The sequence below is a fragment of the Quercus suber genome, unplaced genomic scaffold (assembly GCF_002906115.3).
Source record: "Quercus suber isolate HL8 unplaced genomic scaffold, Cork oak 2.0 scaffold_205, whole genome shotgun sequence".
Classification (NCBI taxonomy): domain Eukaryota; kingdom Viridiplantae; phylum Streptophyta; class Magnoliopsida; order Fagales; family Fagaceae; genus Quercus; species Quercus suber.
The window spans coordinates 660,836-682,996 of NW_027069663.1; the positions used below are offsets into that span (position 1 = coordinate 660,836).

Here is a 22,161-nt window from a genome sequence, read left to right on the forward strand (position 1 = left end):
CTTGTGTTTTTTACTTTATTGTTTGTTACTTTACATATGGTGGCGTGCGGGTTGTGGACCTTGTGGTAATTAACCTATTATAATACTGTTTACATATTTGGTTAATTAGCGTAACTTAATTAATCCACTGACTAAGGGATCAAAATATAGCCTTTACAGTTGCATTGATAGGTAAAGCATTATGCAAACATGCGAAATGTACTCCACGTAAATGAAAAAATACATATGGAATAACTATGAATCGAAAGTAAATTTTAGTCTGTATAGTCTATAGGTCAGGTAAAGTGTTTTGACATGTCTAACAAAAACTAGTAACGATAGTGCTAAATTTCCTCTAAATACTTTATAAGTAAAGGGCTCAATGACACTCATGTGAGATATAACTGCATGGTCTGCAAGTCGTTTAATTAGGCAACACCCTATCTAGATCTAAGCCTTCCAATTATCTTTCACATCACAAATCACACCAAATCAAAACATTGGACGTCAACCTTCAAAACACAACATAGTTCAAAACGTCCAGAGTTTAAATTCTCACTCTCCCATTGTAACTATTGAATTAACAAATACCAATAACTTTTGTGCTCAAGGACGGAACTAGGATTCAAAGTCGAGGGAATTTTCTCGCTCCGTCGCTTGACTTGCGTCGGTGCTCCCTCAACCTTAAGCTCAAGAACCTCAAGGTATTTCATAACTTCTCTCTCTTTTTCTCTCTAACTCTCTCTCTCTCTATCTGAAAAATGAAAATGGAAGTGAAATGCGAAATGAAATGAAAGTTAAATTTAATACTTTATCTATTCTTTGCTCAGCTTAGCTTTAATTTTATTACATTTTGGCCATGTTTTTTACTTTTCCTTTTTGGCTTTATCTGTTGGTGAGATATAATTAATTGTTTTATTGTGATTTTTTATTGCGAAATTTTTTGATTGGCAGTTGTCTCTTGTAATTGGGTTATTGGGAGGGGCTTGTCTCATTGTCTGTCTGTTGAGTGGGGTGGAGGTGAATGGGCACATGGCACATGGGGCCGGGTGAAGTATTTGAATTGGGGAAAGTAAACAATGTGCTAGCACAACTAATAAATAATAATTTAATTAATTAATAATTAATTAAGGGAATAACTAATAAATAATAAATAATAATTTAATTAATTAATATATTATAAAAGATAAATAAATTAAATTATATTGGGTTAAATAATAATTAATAATTTTATAATTAATGATATAATAATATAACAAATTATATTTTATAAAAGACAAATAAATTAATGAAACAACTAAACAACAATAATTAATAATTTTATTAATATTTTAAATGAAATTATTGTTTATTTTTTTGCTAGAATTATGGACAAATATTTAAAAAGAAAACCACGTATCAAAGATTCATCTCTTGTGCAAGATTCATCTTCATCTCGTTGATGATGGCTTCGAATCTTTCAACTAAAAAAAAAAAAAATTTAGGAACACCCTGAAAAAAATTCCTGCAGTCGCCACTGGTTTCAATATGTTTGTTTCCATACCATAAGGGTGTGCATGACATTGCTATCATCATTGATATTCTTAGTTATGTCTCCTTTTAATAAGGAGATGTATGAACAGTTTGTTCAGTAGGAGTAATAGAGAAAAATTTAGGTACAGGTTTTTTGGTGTTGTACCTTATTAGATTTCTCAATTGAATTTAATCACATAACTGTACTAACCAATACATAAAAATAATGTCATCTATTTCAATGCATACTAAATTTGACTGTGAATAATTTGAGGAACAATACCTACGGAAGCTATACCTAATTAAGTTTTAGTTGGAGTAATATATTGGTCAGATCAGGTGCAAATATATGTAGTGATTGGGTTAGACATTGGTTTATCAATAAGCTAATGACAACCTGGTTAGAACTGCTAGAGGGAAAAGGCAATTACAAATTTTTTAACCTGGGCACATATAGCTGGCTTGAGGTACTCAAACTCATGGTTTATGGTTTTGATCTTATTTATGGAAATGACTGCTGTATATGCAACCCATTGACTGCGCTAATGGCTTAGGCTTAATTAACCAAGGAAATATCAAACCAGGTGAGGTGACATTCGGGAACTTGGTGTTACATGCATCTCATGTCACTTCCATGAGTCCAAGTTGGCTATTCAATTAACGAAAAATTAAATATAACAAAAACCAATCTTGATTTAGTGTCCTGGATAGGATGTTTTCGTGTATGCTGCAGTGGACCCTCAGCATATATTCCCATGATATCTATCCTTGTTTCCACCTAGAAGTTTCTCCTATAATGACCTGTATTATATGTTAGGTCATTTTAGGTTATGTTCAAATTGCACCTTATTACATTGGTTTGTCAAAACACTTGCATTTGATAATCAAAAGGAGCCGTAAATGATTTGGTTAAAGGATTGACATAAATTATATACTAAGTCAAATACAGGTTTCTCTCTTGAACATAGTTAAAGTTAAAGAAGAAAGGAGTTTAACACAAAAAGCGCCGCCCGAAGAAGAAGAAAAGGACGCGGGCTAGGGGGGGGTGATGTTGCCAGTTCTCAGTTCAAGTTTATTACTATACCCAAAAATGGAAATTGAGAACTGTCTAGTACTTAATTTCCATTCCAAAGCCATATAGCTTTAGCCCTTATAAGCAGTGGGACAAGCTTGCTCTTGACTTGGAGAGTCATAACCTCATCTGCACCACCAATGAGTTCTTGCCCTATGAACACAGCCGGTACGCTTGGCCGACACCCCAGCTGCAGTAATGCCCTCTCAATTTGCTGTCCGTTTGGTATCTTATCGATCTCATAAACTGCAGGGTTTGCCCCAAAGCTACATATGAGTGACCTGATGGAGTGGCTCATGCAACAAGTGCTCTTGCTGAAGATCACAACAGGCTTTTCAGCCACCAACCTTTGTAATATATCCATTGCTATCTGTAACTATTAAAGGAGTCAGTAACGTGTGTGTTTTATGAAGCTTGTGATTGCTTTGAGGAATTAAGCACGGTTTGGTGGTTTTATTTATACTAAGTTAGTGTAGTGAGGATTACATAATTTCCCAGATAGAATAACTTCCTAAAGGGAATAATAAAACAATCCAGAAGATATACCACTGAATTCCCACGTTGCCCTTTGCAATTACATAATAATTAAGACCATCTATGGCTTTCTGCATGTATTTACAAGTTGCCTATCAGCATGTTAATGTGTGTAACTATCATTTTTGGCCTAGCTTAAGGTTAGCGTTGTCATAAAAACTTTCATAGAATAACAAGTGGCAAAACTTAATAAATTGACATACAAAAGTTGACAATACTGAACATATTCCAAAGGTAAAAAGTAATGGATAAATATATTAGAGATACCCATAATGGTTTTTCACTAAGATTGGAATGATTTTGTAGATAAAATTTTTTAGCCAAAGCAATCTAACTTTATTTTCAGATACGAGTATCATACAACTTGGCCACAAAGTCTTAGTTGTTAATTAACCAAAGCAATATCTAACAAATGATTTTGCTATTTGCATATATTTAGGGCACATGTGCCCTAAATATATGAGGTCGATGATGGAGTTGAGTTTATCCATTTGAGTAGAACTTTTTTTTAGAGGAAAAAAAAAAAAAAAAAAAAAAAGCCAATAGAAAGAGAAGAGAAGGAGAGAATGCGATTGAAAGATGTTTAATAAAGTACTCTGCCCCTAATAGCTTTGGAAATCCACAATTTTCCGTACAACTCATGTTATCTATTTTTCACATTGCACTAATTGGAAAAGTATGTGTCACTAAGATATTCTCTGCATAGGACACAAAATTATTGCATATTACTTTATACAAGCCAAGTGCAAGTAGCCAATTATAATATTATGATCGGTATGATACTCAAAGAGTATATATATTGACGTTTTAGGCATATGAGGTTAGCTAGTGTGATTACGCTAAAAGCTTGCATCATATATATAAGTTTATCTTATTATTCTTATTTTAGTTTTTAAGGTTGATTTTATATGCTATTTTGAGAATTAATAGTTTTGATCAATTTGAAAATTTTAAATATAACTTGGCATGTGAATTTTAATAATTTATTTTAATAAAATAGTTTTAAAAAATAGTCTATCTTTCTTTCAATAACAACAATAATCATATTTATTTATTTATTGCGCACATGTAAAAAATACAAGTCAACTTGTAATTCAATTGAAACGAATCACTCACAACCTATTTATGACAACCCGTTTCTAACCCAAATCCTACTTAATACATTACTCAAATAATCCGACCCTATTTTTTTTCTTGTACTATGCACACCCCTATTTTGGGTATGTTTCACCATATCAATAATCTGGTATCAGCTCAGATTGTAATTATGTTCATAAAGTTTGTCTACCATAAATGAGTAACCAATAAACTTTATTTCAGCTTAAAAAAAAAAACCAATAAAAGTTTCTCTTATTGAAGACATGGACACATAGTAGTAGAGTTCTGGAGAAATTGGCATCACATCTTACCAAAATCCAATCAGTTCAACTTTTTTGTACAAACTGCTTTTTTGACACCAATCGGAATCATCAATCATGAGAATGATTCTTCTTATTTTCGTCTTCTCTCTCTCTCTCTCTCTCTCTCTCTCTCTCTGATGATAATTGATAACGTCAAAATTGTGCTTATATATATTACAAAAAGAGTGCCCAGAAATTTTCAAGTATTTTAGTTATTTTCAGATAGACGGGGATTACAGGCAGCCAAAAAAGAGAGAGTCACGTACTCGAGTCCTGAACAATGAACATCCTTGTCACAAGATAAAATGAAAGGTCAATTATATTTTATATATGCAGGGTCACCTTAAACTGTTCCAGGTTGGATCAAAATGATTTTTCTTTTTTTGGATGAAATGGATCAGTATGATTTATTTATTTATTTTATAATTCGATAATTGAGGGTGGAGAAATTTGAATCTTAATTTGAAGTTTTTTATTCATCACTTTTGTGCAAGCTTTCTCAGAAAAAAAAAAAGAAAAAACTTTTGTGCAAGTCTCCTCTCCGCCTACCAAAATTATTCTGCAAAAATAAGGCATATTGCATGTTAAGAGATATATGGTAAAGTGGAGTACGGCGATGTCTATATTGGTGGATGCATGTCGACCACTAGAATCTAATAAAATGATTTCTGCAAATATTTAAGCATATGAGACCTAAAAGTGTACGTTAGGGGCAGCAATCTCTCTCAAGTTTGGTGGATGCATAAATGTCTAGAACTAGAACATAGTAAATGCATGCATGGTCGGCTCCTATCATCACACACACGGATTTGATTTAGGTTCCTTTGTCATCTCTCTCTCTCTCTTTCTTAACAATAAGTCTAGTTAGAGAACAACTTTTTTCATAATTAATGTCATAATATGTTATATATTATTCGTGATAAAAATAATATCAATGATAGACTAATGAAAGTAATGTTATTTCGATCACAATAAATCATGTTAGTTGTTGTGAAAAATGAAGAGTGCAATATGTATATTTTTCTATAATAATGCTTTTATAGATTGAAAAAAGAAAAAAAAAGAAAGAAAAAATATATATAGCTCAACTTTCTCTTCTATTGGTTTTTTCCAAATAGGGAATATAGGGAAAGAAGCTTCCCTTTTCTTGTTTTTTAAAGCATGAAATATGCAACTGACAAAACATGAGGCTAATTAAGAAAAATATAAGCATAAGAAGATAAACAAGAAAAGGGAAGCTTCTTTCCCCCCATATTCCCTATTTCAGTCAACAAAGGGAAAAAAGAAAAAAAATAAACTGTTATAAAAATTGAGATTAGCAGCATAAGAAGATAAACTTAAGCAGTCACATAATAACTCCCTGGTAGTGGTGGATGAAGGCATCTTTATGTAGGAGCTGTTGTTTTCTTCTTTACTCAGATCACGTGGTTCAGTATTCCATATATTCTTGTCTTTGTGCATGATGTGATTCAGGCATTTTATGGTTGAACAGATGTTTCTGATGAATGAAAATACTACTAAATTACTAACAGGAGCATTTATGAATCTTTTAAACTGTTTTCTTCCATTTATGAAGTGGGTGAACAATACCTTGCTTTCATCATTGAAAATCTGGATTATTACTAGGTATAGCACTCTCAATATCAAGTTATACACAAACACTTGATTAATGGGACTGAATTAGAGATGGGTTTCCACTTTCCAATATTGGTTTTCACACAAAATTACTTATCAAAGGAGCTGTGGTAAGTGAATTTGGTGAAAGATAGACATGCATTATAGTACTTGACAGTAAAAGTTATTCCACTTCCTCTTGAACTTAGTTTGAGAAAAAAAAAAGATTGTTATTCCACTCAGCCAAAAAGAAAGAGTACAAGTAGAGTCACAAAACACCACTTATTCAAGCCATAGTAGCATTATATTATAGAAACATGGTGTGAAGTTCGATGCAGAAGTTATTTACTTTTATTCCAAATCCATATAGCTTTGGACCTTATTAGTAATGGGACCAGCTCATTCCTTACTTGGAGGCTCATAACCTCATTTGCACCACCAATGAACTCTTGCCCTATGAACACAGCTGGTACGCTTGGTTGACACCCCAACTGCAACAGTGCTCTTTCAATTTGCCTTCCATTTGGTATCTGATCAAGCTCATAGACTGTAGAGTTTGCCCCAAAGCTACATATTAGTGAATTTATGGAGTGGCTCATGCAACAAGAGCTCTTGCTGAAGATCACTACTGGCTTTTCAGCCACCAACCCTGTCACCACATCCATTGTTATGAAGTTTGAAAAAGTAGGAAAATGTGAGCATGTATGTTTTGAAGCTTGTGAAGTGAGTTAATATGAGGCTTTGCGAACTTGAGCTCCAATTGGTGTCTATTTGTAGATCATTGTCTAGGAAGAAGATATCTCAATGCATTCCAAACTTACCCTTTATGATTACTTGACAATGACTTAAGTGGCTTTTTGCACATTGAAGAGCAAGTTGTACTGTAGCAATGTAAATGTACCCAACCATCATCTTGACTACATTAAGTTAGTGTTGTCATTCTGGGAATTTCACAGAATAACAAGTTGCATATATCAGAATATTAACATTAAAAATGTTATCACTGATCACAATGGTGGGGGAGTACATTCCTTAATGCCAAAGATGATCCCATTTTAAGTTTCGAATTAAGTGATTAATATAGAGTTTTAAATATATCATACAACAGAGACAAAGAGAAAGTGTTAGAAGATTAATGGAATGCTCATGCATGACACTCTCTAAGCCATACCAGCTGATACCCTACGTAATGTTAGAGATATATATTAGTTATATTAGCCCAATGTAATAGGCCCAAGCCCATTCCTGCTTGTACTAGTAGTCTAGGGTTTAGTCGCCTATATATACTCATGTTAAGGTTCATTATAACACAGTTATTTTACTACACTCTTATATAATAAGATGTAGCCCTTAAGGGATTCCTTCGTGGATGTAGGCCATCAAGGCTGAACCACGTAATCCTCGTGTTCTTGATGTTCCTATTCTATACTTCTTCTTCTGCATCCACTTTAGCATACACAACATGGTATAACACATCGCGTTTGCTGATAATATTGTCAATTTAACATGGTATCAGAGCTAATATTTAACATGGTATCAGAGCCAAACTTCGTTCTTGGCATCAAACAAACATCTCTAGCAAGCAAAGAAGATTCTCACGTGCACACCACCATCAAAAGTCACACATGCTTGTCTACCGGATCTAGACTTCATGGCATCTTGCAGCCACCATAGCTCAGTACTGTGTCCAAAATCCACAAACCCAAGCAAAGCCTTGACTTAACTTTTTCAGATCTGTGCAAATCCATGCCTCGCCTGATGAAACCAATACCACAGGCGTGCTCCACGACCTCCCGCGACAAAAACCCAGAAACACGGCCACCAACGGCAACCTCACGCGCCACCATGACGGCCTTGTAGCTCGCCGATCTGCCAAACCCCGAAGTCCGAGCATCAATCTCCGTAGCACGCGCTCTCACGCGCCTTCCGGAGTTCTCCACGCGCCGGTGGAATAACCTCACGCGCCTGAAGTCTGCTGTTGACGTCATCTGATGACGTCATCTTGCCACGTCAGCACCACGCAAGCTGTTGCCACGTCAGCCCTAGTCCAGGTCAGCACCACGTCATCAGGATGAGTCAGCGGCTCTGCAGCCCGATCCGTGACCCGACCCAGAAAACCCGGAACAGACCCGGTCCATGTATCCGTTGACTTTGACCCTGATATGTTGACTTTGACTTTTTTTGACTTTGACTTTTTGCGTTGACCTTTGACCAAAAGTCAAAATTTCCGAAATGGCCTATCTTGCTCAGTTTTTCGCGTAGATTCCGATTTTGGACTCCGTTTCTTCATTTGAAACTCCAAAGTTGGTCAATTGGCACATTCTTCATTGCGGTTTTTTTTTTCAAAGGCATTCTTCAAAGCATCTCCAAGTGATCTTCTTATGCTTATCCAACCTCAAGCCTTCATCGAGCTTCCGCCTTGAGTTTGAGGGAGGGTGTTAGAGATATATATTAGTCATATTAGCCCAATGTAATAGGCCCAAGCCCATTCCTGCTTGTACTAGTAGTCTAGGGTTTAGTCGCCTGTATATACTCATGTTAAGGTTCATTATAACACAGTTATTGTACTACACTCTTATATAATAAAGATGTAGCCCTTAAGGGATTCCTCTGTGGATGTAGGCCGTCAAGGCTGAACCACGTAATCCTCGTGTTCTTGATGTTCCTATTCTATGCTTCTCCTTCTGCATCCACTCTAGCATACACAACATGGTATAACACATCGTGTTTGCTGATAATATTGTCCATTTAACATGGTATCAGAGCTAATATTGTCCATTTAAGCTAGCTGAGCCACTTTACATTTCATTTGTGTTTTGGTGGGGGGAAAATTGTTGTATTTGATGCGACAAAAAATGAAATCGAAAATGATTTTTTTTTTTCAAAAAAAAACCAATAAAGTGAAACAGCACTCTTAAAGAGGTGAAAACATATATTCCAAAACTTTACATTCTTAATAGATTATTGTGGGTATCTTAGACATGCTTCACAACGTCCTAGGCAAGCTAGGCGTGCTTAGCAATGTCCTAGGCATGCATGGCAACGTCCTAGGCCGTCCTCGGACGGCTTTGCAACGTCTTAGGCATGTATGGCAACGTCCTAGGCATACTTGAAAACATCATCGGACGGTGTCCTAAGAGTTCCACATCGAAGAAAACCCTCTCCCCCACTTGCTGCCTTATAAGCTGTGAAGCGAAGGGAGTAATGTACCATCAGTTTAGTTATTCGAATAACTAAACTGATGGTATACTACTCTCTTTGCTTCACAGCTTATAAGGCAGCAAGTGGGGGGGGGGGTTTCCTTCGATGTGGGACTCCTAGGACACTGTCCAAGGACATTTCCAAGCATGCCTAGGACGTTGCAAAGCCGTCCTAGGCCGTCCTTGGACGGCTTTACAACGTTCTAGGCATGCATGGCAACGTCCTAGGCATGCTTGGAAACGTCCTTGGACGATGTCCTAGGAGTCCCACATTGAAGGAAAATCCCCCAAATTGCTGCCTTATAAGCTGTGAAGCGAAGGGAGTAGTGTACCATCAGTTTATAGTTATTCGCACTCAAACCCAGTCCCTACAATTATTACAAATAAACTCCACATCACAAATAAAGTCTTAATGATAACTTCTCTCTCTTCGCTCTCGTCTCTCTATAAATCAACCATTGATCGATATTAACTTTTTTCAAATGACATTTTTTCTCTAATTAATCGTTTTTCGGCATACTTTTTCTTGTAGATTTTGAATTTGGGATTTGGTTTTCAATTGAGACTCCTAAATGATCTAAATAATTTTCTTTTTAAATTTTGGGTTTTTTATTTATCATGAACACAAAATTTTATTCATAAAATTATTTGAATTACAAGAAATATTAATAATTTATATGTGAAAATTAAAGACAAGAAAAATATACTTTTTAAAGGTGACCTAACAAATTATATATCTATTTTGAGACATGCACTAATTGGGAATGCTACTATATAAAATATATTCTCTTCGTTAAATACTAGTGCATTGAACAAATGGACAAATTAAGCCTATATAGCATAATGTGTGGTTCTCTTTAAAAGTGTATTGGTATCCGATTGTAGATTAATTAGTACTTCAAAATCTTGCTATTTTTGCCAAAAGAAAATACCCACTGATAAGGGTATTGCAAATGATTTAACGAGTCACACATAAGGAAGCCAATGGTTCCCATAGGCCTGTCAGCTTCATGCGCATATGCAAGACAAGAGCAACGACACCATAAGTCGACGATCCCACCATGACACCTGACGGGCGAGGTAAGTGGCCGACGGGCATGAAGAAGCCGATAGGTCTAGCCTAGCTTAGCTTGACCTCCACAAATGTCTGTACATGGAAATGTCTTGTGCCCTAATCAGAGGAATTTCTACAAGGAAAGAATCCCGTAAAATACGAGCATTAATGAGAATCTTTTCTACAAGGAAATTACCTTCTCTGCCAAAAAACAAATGTTAGCTCTACATTACTATAAAAACTCCAAAACTCTCACAAATCAAGGTACGCATAATTCTCCCAGCTTTGGCACTCTAGAGTTGTATAAATTCTCTCTAACTTAACCTTTGGAGGGTATTTGGCCAGTACCACATTGGTACTCTCTACAAGGTCTTCTTTGTTTCTATTTCGCATGTTTTGTTTAGAGCATGTGAGAACTATGCAACTCACTGACGATTTTTGGCATCATCAGTTGGCGCTGTTTGTGGGAAAGAAAACAATAGCAACCATATTACCACTTTCCAAACAAATAGTTGTATGGTACTCACTTGCTCGATGGCAACTAACAACAATCACAGAGATGAACCACGCACTACTACCTTCGAAAGAAAAGTACAGACTCTAGCCGCGGCTGTGGAACACCTTACTAAGCAAAACCACGACTTGGAGGAATAGCTGCACCAAAGGGATGCTGGGCCCAACAATCACGGAAAGGAGCAAGAGGGCACCAGCGTTGAAATGAAGGACCGAGAAGTACCAGAAGGCAGCAATTCCCCAAGCAGACAAGAGCGACAAGACACCAGCTGTCCATCCGTCGCAGATATGGCACCACTGCATATGGTTGTAAAGATGTAAATGATGAAGGAGAGGATGGACTTTATGACGAACACCCTTAAGGGGCGGGTGTAAGTGTTCCACCGCATATGTAAGTGCACCAAGGGATCCTTTATTGACTCTAAGTGCACCACCGCATATGTTGTAGATAAAAGCCTATGATAGGTCAAAGGATCCCTTGGATCACTTAGAGTCGTTCAAAACTCTCATGCACTTACAAGGTGTTCCGGACGAGATCATATGTCGAGCTTTCCCATCTACATTGAAAGGTCCTGCCAGGATATGGTTCAGCAGATTGACACCTAACTCCATCGGTACCTATAAAGAGTTAAGTGCGCAGTTTGCATCGCATTTCATAGGGCACACGGGTACAAGAAATCCACTGCGTGCTTGATGAGGATCAAGTAATAAGAAGACGAGACGCTGAGGTCCTACATAGCACATTTCAACAAAGAAGCCCTTTCGATAGACAAAGCCAATGACAAGATACTTGTTGCTGCATTCACCAATAGTTTGCAGAAAGGGAAGTTTTTGTTATCCTTATACAAAAACGACCCAAAGATTATGTCAGATGTGCTTTATCGAGCCACTAAGTACATGAACGCAGAAGATGCGCTACTGGCTCAAGAGGAAAAACCTAAGAAGAGGGAAAGGCAAGAAGATGCATGGCAAGACAGGGGATGGAAGATGACTAGAACAGGAGACTAACGGGAGGACAGGCGCTCCAAACCACCCACTAGAAGGTTTGCAAATTTCACCCCACTAACTGCCCTGATCAATCAGGTCCTGATGCAGATCAAGGACAATACGACTTTGACGTGGCCTGGCAAGTTAAAGGGAGATCCTAATAAGAGGTCCAGAGACAAATATTGCCATTTTCATCAAGATCACAGTCATGACACATCCGAATGCTATGACATGAAGCAACAGATCGTGGCCCTCATCAGGAAGCGGAAGTTACAACGATTCGTCAGTAAAGAAAGGACAAACCCATCGCAGGAACAGGCTAGTAGAAGGGATGTTACTAAGGATGTTACATTCCTTGTCGTCGATTGTTCGTTCGCTTACAATGCCATACTGGGCTGACCTACCCTTAATTTGTGGAAGGCCATGACTTCAACCTACCACCTGATGATCAAGTTACCCATTGAGTACAGAGTGGGAGAGGTACGTGGAGACCAAGTGATAGAACGTGAGTGCTACATAGCGATGTTGGAAATGGATGACCACTTGCAGACTACGAGCATAGAAGAGAAACAGACAGTTGCAGAGCCCATTGAGGGGTTGGAGGAGATACTTCTCGATAACTCCAGACTTAAGTAAACGACTAGGATCAGCACCCTCGCCAGTTCGCCAGTCTATCAAGCACTCATTCTTGAGAGAGAACTAGGATGTCTTTGCCTGGAGCCACGAAGACATGCTGGGGATTGACCCTTCAATCATGGTTCACAGATTGAATGTATCACCCTTTTTTCCCCTATCCGTCAGAAGAAGCAAGTGTTTACCTAAGAACGAGACAGGGCTATAGCAGAAGAAGTCTACAAATTGCAGGATGGAAAATTCATCAAGGTGATATACTATCCCAACCAGATGGCCAATGTAGTGATGGTCAAGAAAGCCAACAGAAAGTAGAGAATGTGTGTAGACTTTACGGACTTAAACAATGCGTGCCCTAAAGATAGCTACTCACTCTCACGGATCGACGTCCTGGTAGACTTAACAGCAAGACACCAGTTGTGAGATTCATGGATGCTTTTTCTGGTTACAACCAAATCAAGCTGGACGAGGCTAATCAGGAAAAAACTTCATTAATCACCAGCCAAGTTCTTATCTGTTACAAAGTGATGCCGTTCGGTCTCAAGAATGCGGGTGCAACGTATCAAAGGCTCATGAATAAAATGTTTACACAACAGATTGAAAGGAATGTCCAAGTCTATGTGGACGACATGCTAGTGAAAAGTTGACAGGAAGACGACCATTTGGACGACCTTAAGGAGACCTTCAATACCCTCCGCTTTTATAACATGAAGCTCAATCCAAAAAAATGCACATTTGGGGTAATGGCTAGAAAATTCCTAGGGTTCATGGTGTCTCAAAGAGGCATTGAAGTTAACCCAGACAAGATCTAGGCCATAATGGAGATGGCACCACAGAGGAACATAAAAGAAGTGCAAAGCCTCAATGGCAAGGTAGCGGCGCTGACACGAATGGACAAATGCCTGCCTTTCTTTCGCACTTTGAAGAAGTCCTTCGAGTGGATGGCCAAGTGTCAATAAACATTCGAGGAACTAAAAGCATACCTCTTTTCCCCACCATTGCTAAGTCCTTCAAATCCTAGAGAGGAGCTATTTCTCTACCTGGTTGTCTCCCTAACTACTGTCAGTGCAGCCTTAGTCAGAGAAGAAGACAAGTTGTAGAAGCTCATGTACTACACTAGCCGGGCACTCTGAGGCGCAGAGGAGTACCTCCCTATGGAGAAGTTAGCCTTTGCCTTAGTGACCACAACTCTCAAACTCAAACCATATTTTCAAGCCTATACTGTGGTCGTTTTGATAAACAAGATTTTACAGAGAGCAATGAGTAATCCTAAAGCCACTGGACGAATGGCGCTGTGGGCAATCGAGTTGAGCAAGTTCAACATACAATACCGTCCATGTACTGCCATGAAGGGGCAAGTGGTCGTTGATTTCATCACGAAATTCACCAATATGGAAGGCCAGGGGGCAGAGCAACGTCCTTAATGGATTATCCATACGGACGGGTCATCCAATAGGCAGGTTGGTGGAACAAGGATAGTGATACACTCTCTAGAAGGGGACGAGATTGAGTGCATGGTTCGTCTTAACTTCCCTACGACTAACAATGAGGCGGAGTTTGAAGCCTTAGTGGTAGGACTAGATCTCGCCAAAGCAGCAGGGGCCATAAGTATGATGCTATATTGCGACTCACAGGTGATCACGAGCCAGGTGAATGGTGACTACGAATGCAAGGGAAAAAGGATGAAAAATACCTGAAGCAAATAAGGAAGTGGGTAGGCGATGACCTTCAGGCCAAGTTTGATCAAATCCTAAGGGAGGAGAACGAGCAAGCAGACCGACTTGCCAAGATCGCATCAACAGAACACATGCTCACCTCCAGTAAGGTACTTTCTTTTGTTCAACTTTCACCATTGATAGATGGCATCGGTGTGTAGGAAATATGCTCGGCAAGCAACTGGACCACACCGATAGTGTCGTACTTAAAAGACGGCACGATACTTGATGGTAAGGAGGCCACAAGAAAACTGAACGTCCAAGCGAATGTGATTCGTCCAAATAAAAGATGTCTTATATATGAGAGGCTTTTCCCGATCGTACCTAAGATGCCTAGGCCCCAAGGAAGCAGATTATGTCATGAGGGAAGTCCATGAAGGAATCTACGGGAACCATTCAAGGTCATGATCGCTAGTGCACAAGCTGATTCAGGCAGGATACTATTGGCCTACCATGTAGAAGGATACCCAAACCTATGTCAAAGTTTGCGACAAGTGTCAGAAGTTCAGCAACATCATCAGACAGCCAACAGAAGAGCTCACTCCGATGAAGGGCCCGTGGCCTTTTGCTCAATGGGGGGTTGGACATCATGGGCCCATTCCTAACAGTAATAAGGTAACTAAAGTTCCTAGTGGTCGGCATAGATTACTTTGCCAAATGGGTGGAAGTTGAAGCCTTGGCCACCATCACAGAGAAAAACATACGAAGTTTCATTTGGAGAAACATCATCTACAGGTACGAGATCCCTAGAGTCTTAGTCTCAAACAACGAAAAGTAGTTCGACAACAAGTCGTTCAGAGATTTTTGCTTACAATTGGGGATCAAGAATCACTACTCCTCACCCACCCACCTTCAGGCCAACGGATAAGTTGAGGTCACGAACCGATCCTTGCTTAAAATCATCAAGACTCGGCTTGAGAGGGCAAAGAATATATGGCTAGGTGACCTGCCAAGTGTACTATGGGCATACATGGCGACAACTAAAACACCTACAGGAGAAACACCCTTTCGACTAGCATACAGAAGTGAGGTTGTTATCCCTGTTGAGATCAGACTCACAAGCTACTGGGTGGAGAAACATGATGAGGGTAGGAACGACGAAGCCATGCTTCTACAGTTGGACCTAGTGGATGAGGTCAGAGCAACAGTCGAACAAAGGTTAGCATGATACTAGGACCTCATGGCCAAGCACTACAATTCCAGAGTCAGACACAGAGACTTTCAAGTTAGGGATCTCATCCTGAGGAAGGTGATAGATGCTACAAGAGATCCCTCCCAAGGGAAGCTAGGACCCAATTGGGAAAGACCCTACATAATCACTTCATGGCAGAGGAAAGGCACCTATCACCTAGAGACACTCAATGGACAAAAGTTGCACTATCCATGGAACACTAAGCACCTAAAGAAATACTGCCAGTAGACGACGGCATGCAGACCACTCCTCATTTCTAGTTTATCTCATTCTAGTTGTTTTTATTATCTACAGTACTTTTTAGCTCAAAGGACAGCTTTTTTTTTTTTTTTAAGAACAATTTTTGGCTTATGCATGTGTTTATCATAATAAGAGGAGTTATTCAAATATATCATGCATATATATACATCTCTACAAAAACACATCTACGGACCAAGTCCTTAGGTGGACAAATGCACCCTAAGGATGTATTAAAATTTATTAAAATCCATTAGTGGACAAATACATCTCAAGGGATGACTTAAAAATTTATACAAGTCCATGAGTGGACTAGTGCATCCGAGGGATGCCTTGCAATTAAAGTCCATTAGTGGACGGGTGCATCCAAGGGATGCCTTGCAATTTATTAAAGTCCATTAGTGGACAGATACATCCAAGGGATACCTTGAAACATATACAAGTCCATAAGTGAACAGACATGTTCTTAAGTGGACGGACACGTCCTTAAAATGGACGGACACACCTTTAAGTGGACGAACACATCAATGTATGCCTTGAAATTCTACTAGTCCGTGAGGTGGACAGACCACATGTCTCAAAAGTCTACTTAGATCAACTTATAAAGTGGACAAACGACGGTCACCCTGGAATATTCTTATTAAAATTGACGGGTTAAAATACAATAACTAATAGGTCCCTCGTCAAAATATTCTAAGTCTTACAGGGTGGATGGATGACCCAGGATATCAACAGGTACTTGGTCTTACAAATGATATAAGCCCTACCCACAGGGTGGACAGATAGAATAAAATATCAAAAATACCAATACACTAGAGGCATACACGATAGCAATAAAGACAAAATATAACAAAGTATAGGCAATGGATAGAAGATAGTAAATGTAACCCGAACGGGTAATCGTCTTTACATGAAAAATCCCCAAAAGAGGGGGCATTAATTACTGTCTGACAAATGATTTCAAAGAATACTTAAATACAAAAAAGAAAGAAAAATCAAGACGGCAGGGCATCAGGTACGGTAGGATTCACTGTGGGCAGACTGTCGGCAGTGGTAGGGTTCTCAGCGGGTGGACCGTCAGAACCACTAGGAGTAGGTTGGGCAATGACCACACCATCAGTCTCCACCTCTTACTTAACTGTATGAGTGGAGTCAACGGTCTCATCGTTGACAGTTTCCTCTCCTCTAGGCGTCAGTGGGATAGTGGTGTCTATTGCGATCTGGGATAAGTTAAGGTTAGGATGAGTAGCTCTCACCTACTTCAAGCAATCCTTAAACCCTTCACCGTAGTAGATGCCACATGCATTGAAGAAGGGTTGGGAAATGTGAAACTCCGCCATGGTGTCGGCTCTGGCCTTCTTTATCTGTTCACAAAGAGAGGCCAATTCTGTCGCCAAATTGGTCTTCGCCTTCTCCGCTTCCTCAAGCTGACGAGTCTCTTCCGCAAGCGCTTTAGTCTTAGCCGTTAGCTCCTAGCTAAGGGTACGGACGACCTCAAAGTATTGAGCTCGCTCTTTATTTTCAATCTCTACCATTGGATCACCCCCTCGCTAGCCACGCACCTATCATGAAGGGCTTTTATGTGCACCAATGCCTGAGATAAAGCATTACGGTTAAAACCAAGAGAATAATTAAAGTGCAACATAATTGATGGGAACATACCCTTGACAAGTCATAGAGGTTAGAAGCCCCTAAGTCCTCCGAAGTTTGCCCCCCACACGGATCTAGGTCCATCTCCTTGATGATCAAAGTGACCATCTCGATGGCGTAATCTTTATGAGTAACAAGCCTCTGGATGGGGTCAATAGCAACGGGCCCTTTCCTCGTCATTAGACCTTTCCCAAACCTATGACGAGGGGGAGAGGGCGACGGAGCCTTCTGTTGTTGCTCCCCAATCAGTGGACTCGTCCACTTCTTCAACGGATGATCATCTTTGGTGTTGGGTTTTCTCTTAAGTGTGGCTTTAGGGCCCATATTAGGAGCTGATCCCAATGCCTACTCCTGTTGCTTACAAACGGCAGCTGCCTTCCTCACCAAAGCTCTTTGCTTGCTTATGTCCATCTATGAAAAAGCAATAAGGTGAGTTATACAGATGGAAGGAGTAAAAATAGAAGTAGATGGACAAAGGGACTTACGGTGACAAGAAGAAGTGTGCAACCATTAGGCTGTGGGAGTTGGCTTTAGAACCCTACAAAAAGCGTAAAGGGTGTCGAGGGTGACCAAATCCTTCCACTTCCTTTCTTCTAAAGGGATCGCCCAAACTCTCTTGAGGAAATTCTCCTGTTCGTCAGTTATCTCGGGACGAACCTAAGCCCAAAAAAAGAAGAAGAAGTAGAAGGTTAGGTACACAATTTAGGCTAATGGGGCAACAAAAAGGGACATCGACGACTCACTAGACTCCTTGAACACACCCCAAGTATTGTCAAACCCGTTAGGCATGCAATCCCGCTCTTCAGGCTTGCACACCCATTCCGTCCCCTTAAAGAAAAAAAAAAACCTATTCTTCCAATTTCTATTGGAGTCTGGCATGTTGGACACTAATCTAAGTGATGACTTACTAGCCAAAAAATGGTAAATGCCTTTTGACAAAGTGATTTGCTGGGGCTTATAACAATAAAAGAACTCGTCAAGAGTAAGCCGACGATTCCCTCCGCTCAGTTGACCCCATATCGCCTCGGCACCTATAAAGATTCTCCAGGCGTTTGGGGCGATCTGGTTGACGGATAGGCCAAGGAAGTTGGCGAGCTGATGGAGCAATGCCGTCAGTGGCAATCTCAACCCAGCAGTAAACATGGCATCATACATTCCGACATCTACCGTCTTCCCTGAATAACATTTCTCAAACTTTCTTGGCAGAAGGAAGGGAATGTTGTCTGGGATTTGGTGATGGTTAGGAAGGGTGTTAAAAAATTTCCTAGTCACGGTCGAGTAAAAGTCATTTACTGTCCATATACTTGGTAAAATGAAAGGCCTAGTTCCACTACTGTCAACCCGACTTACCGACCCTTCGTCATATTGTTCACTCCCCCCGTCACTCTCATTTCCCTCGTCATCATATTCTCCCTCCTCATTGTCTCCTTCCTCCCCTTCGACATCTCCTTCCTCCTTTTCATTGTAGCCCTTTTCCCCCTCAGCAAGAGAATGGGCAAACGGTTCCCTTGCTTGGGACTAGGATAAATCCTCATCGGGCTCATGCCCTGATAGATAGACCTCGTCGTAGCCCGTGCCTTCACGGACTGACGACGATTGTTCACTCATTGCTTCCCTACCACCTGACATCTATTCACCTACAAGCGATGAAGGTATTCTAAGAACCTATTTGACTAGTCTCTAAGCAAGTGATGACAAACAAGAAGGTAAATAAAAATAGATGACGAGGCGAAGAAACTTATTGTATGACGGTTGCATGAAAAGTGACGGTTGTATGAAAATGACGGCATGACATGGCAACTATGATTTCCTAAGCTCTTAGATAACGATAAGCAAATTAGAAAAGAATGACTGAAGAACAATGAACTATTTATAAAGAAAAGGGGCACAGTATACGAAGCGACGTTCATGATTGGAAACGAGGCCAACTAGCAAGTGCCACGTGTCACCTCGCATATTAACCAAGAGCTACCTATGCCCTTTAATGACACAGGCTCCTATAAAACCTATTAATGGTTATAAATGCTCATGTACTCCGCAGCCTGTTAGCTAAAGCTAACGGGACCATAGAGTAAGGGGTAGCTGATAAGAGTGTTGCAAATGATTTAATGAGTCATACACAAGGAAGATGATAGTTCCTATAGGCCTGTCAACTTCATACACATATGTAGGACAAGAGCAGTGGCACCATAAGTTGACGATCCCATCATGATACCCAACGGGCGAGGCAAGTGGCAGAAGAGGGAGAAGAGGTCGACAGGCGTGAGGAAGCCGACAGGTCCATCCTAGCTTAACTTGACCTCCACGAATGTCTGTACATGGAAATGTCTTGTGCCCTAATAAGAGGAATCTCTACAAGGAAAGAATCTCGTAAAATACGAGCATTAATGAGAATCTTATCTACAAGGAAATACCTTCTTTACCAAGAAATGAATGTCAGTTCCACACTACTATAAAAATCTCAAAACCCTCACAAATCAAGGTGCGCGTAATTCTCTCAGTTTTGACACTCTAGAGTTGTAGAAATTCTCTTTAACTTAACCTTCGGAGAGTATTTGGCTGGTACCACACTGGTACTCTCTACAAGGTCTTCTTTGTTTTTGTTTTGCAGGTTTTGTCTATAGCACGTGAGGATTGTGTAGCTCACTGATGATTTTTGGCATCTTCACCCACCATTGAGTCAAAAGCATATATAATAATGTGGCTAAGTTTTTATTTTTTCACCCTAATATTTTTATTACTTCAAAGATTAGCAATAGAAAGTGGATTCTAATTGTGTGATAAAAATTTGTAACCTACATGACTTTATATATGAAAACTTATCAAAGAGGCGTGATTGTTGGAAACTTTTATCACAAATAAAGAAAGCTAAATAAAATGATACCCCGCTAATGCATTATCCATTCTTTTTAAAAAAAAAAAAAAAAAGGAAAAAAAAAGGGGAACTTTTACCGCCAGGTCCCATATCAGATGCTGCTTGCTAGCATAAAATTAGAATATAACTAGCTTTCAGTTAATTTAACCATTAATTTTGTAAACAATTTATTCAAAGTAATGTTGCTCACAAAACCAAGGTGCTGGAGCTAGCTAGATAAGAAAATTCCTTTTCCACTTTTAAAAATTAATTAATTTATTCATATTGACATTTTAATAGTAGTGTTAAAAATTAAAATACAGAAAAAAAAAAAACACGTTTTAACACAAATTTATTATTAGTAGGGAATAAGAGTATAAGACTCGAAGAACATATAAAAAGGAACACTTTCTCAAAGAAAAAAAAAAAAAAAAAACCCTCTAGATGGTTTTCCAAGAAATAAAACTAATAATTTGGGTGTGATTTTCCTGCATCAACATTTAGGGCTGTAAACAAGCTAAGCTTTGCCGAGTAGTGTGTGTTTGAGCTTGGCTTATCAATAAAAATCAAATGCTCAAGCTTGGCTTGAGCTTGAGACAAGCATAAAAACAATATTTGAACTTGAACTTGTGAGAATGCCAAAAAACTTGAGCTCGGCTTGGCTTGACTTGATTAATTAGTCAAGCCAAACTCATGCTTAATACCAAGCTCAAACTTGAGCTCAAGTCAAGCTTTTTAGCTTGGGATCCAAAAAAATTGCATCATCAAATGCTTACATCACCAAAAATCAAGTAAACAAATATATATATATATATATACTCATTTTATTATACTTCTATCACCCATGATTATAATTTGTTCAAATTGCAACTTTACATAATTAAATCCATCCGTCATCATTTATTGTCTATAGCTTGAGTAATTGTTCAAAATACAATTTTTACATCCACCTTTGTTATTCGTACAATTATAATCTTCACAAATCTAAAAAAATTAACATTCCAAAACACACACACACACACACACATATATATAGATATATATATATGCATAAACAAGTTATAAATTAACATTCCAAAACATATGTGTAATGTTATAATAATAAGTTTATTTAGTAAACATATATCAAGCTATAAACAAGCTTAACCTCAGCATGCTTTGTATCAAGCCCTATTGTTCACAAGCTTGTTCACAAACAATTTTTTTTGCTTGAGCTTAGCTTGTTTATCAAATAAGCCTAAAACTAAGACTCAAGATTGACTTATTTGTAAACAAACGAACATGAACAAGTTTTTTATCGAGCCAAGCCCAAGTTGTTCATGAACGGCTTAGTTTATTTACAGCCATAATCAACAATATGATGTCATGTCATCTCATATATATTACCAAAATTCAGAGTAATTTTGAGCATGATATTATAATTACTAATTAATCACCAAACTATATTCTCTGTTAAAGAGTAATAGTGGAATTGAACATTATCTCTTGTTAGAAATCTTTCAAAACAATTCTCGGTCACTTTCTTCTTTGGACATTTGGAAACCTATTCATCACAATATGGAAAAAGATGCCTCTCCTTTTTATTCTGTTTGGTGATCATCACGTCAAAATTATGCGTATATATAAAAGAAAGTTCATGTAATTTTCAAAGTTGCATATATCGCCACGTATCTGCAGCCAAGAAAAAGCTAATAATCTTTATGTTGGTTCAATTTGCATAACTGGCTCTACACAAAGCTCAAGGGCCATCACTGTAGAAGTGAAGAGTGATCATGACATCCATTTCCAAAAGAACAAAATTTCTCTCCAAATTAGATTGAAGAGAAACCCTACAAACTCATCATATATGTTATATTGAGTGTGAATTTTGAAAATCTAACCATTAGATTGCATGTTTTTATTACATCCTTAATGCTTACAAAATTTCAAGAAAATCAAAGATCAATTATTATGTCATCAAATAAATGTTATAATTTCAAGTTTTTGTAATTTAAAATTATATATAAAAAATAAGTTAA

General features: G+C 38.6%; 2 protein-coding genes across 2 annotated transcripts; both read right to left on the minus strand.

The window, feature by feature from the left end:
* Positions 1 to 2,395: 2,395 nt before the first annotated feature.
* Positions 2,396 to 2,984, minus strand: LOC112019287 (monothiol glutaredoxin-S6-like). Its single transcript, XM_024051829.2, has one exon. The coding sequence runs from the start codon at positions 2,925 to 2,927 to the stop codon at positions 2,607 to 2,609; it is 321 nt and encodes a 106-aa protein (XP_023907597.1). The 5' UTR covers positions 2,928 to 2,984; the 3' UTR covers positions 2,396 to 2,606.
* Positions 2,985 to 6,452: 3,468 nt separating this feature from the next.
* Positions 6,453 to 6,801, minus strand: LOC112019229 (monothiol glutaredoxin-S1-like). Its single transcript, XM_024051759.2, has one exon. The coding sequence runs from the start codon at positions 6,774 to 6,776 to the stop codon at positions 6,453 to 6,455; it is 324 nt and encodes a 107-aa protein (XP_023907527.1). The 5' UTR covers positions 6,777 to 6,801.
* Positions 6,802 to 22,161: the final 15,360 nt, after the last annotated feature.

Bases quoted from the DNA above. Each gene is read 5' to 3' on its own strand.
- LOC112019229 (XM_024051759.2), bottom strand. From the start codon at position 6,776: ATGGATGTGGTGACAGGGTTGGTGGCTGAAAAGCCAGTAGTGATCTTC.
- LOC112019287 (XM_024051829.2), bottom strand. From the start codon at position 2,927: ATGGATATATTACAAAGGTTGGTGGCTGAAAAGCCTGTTGTGATCTTC.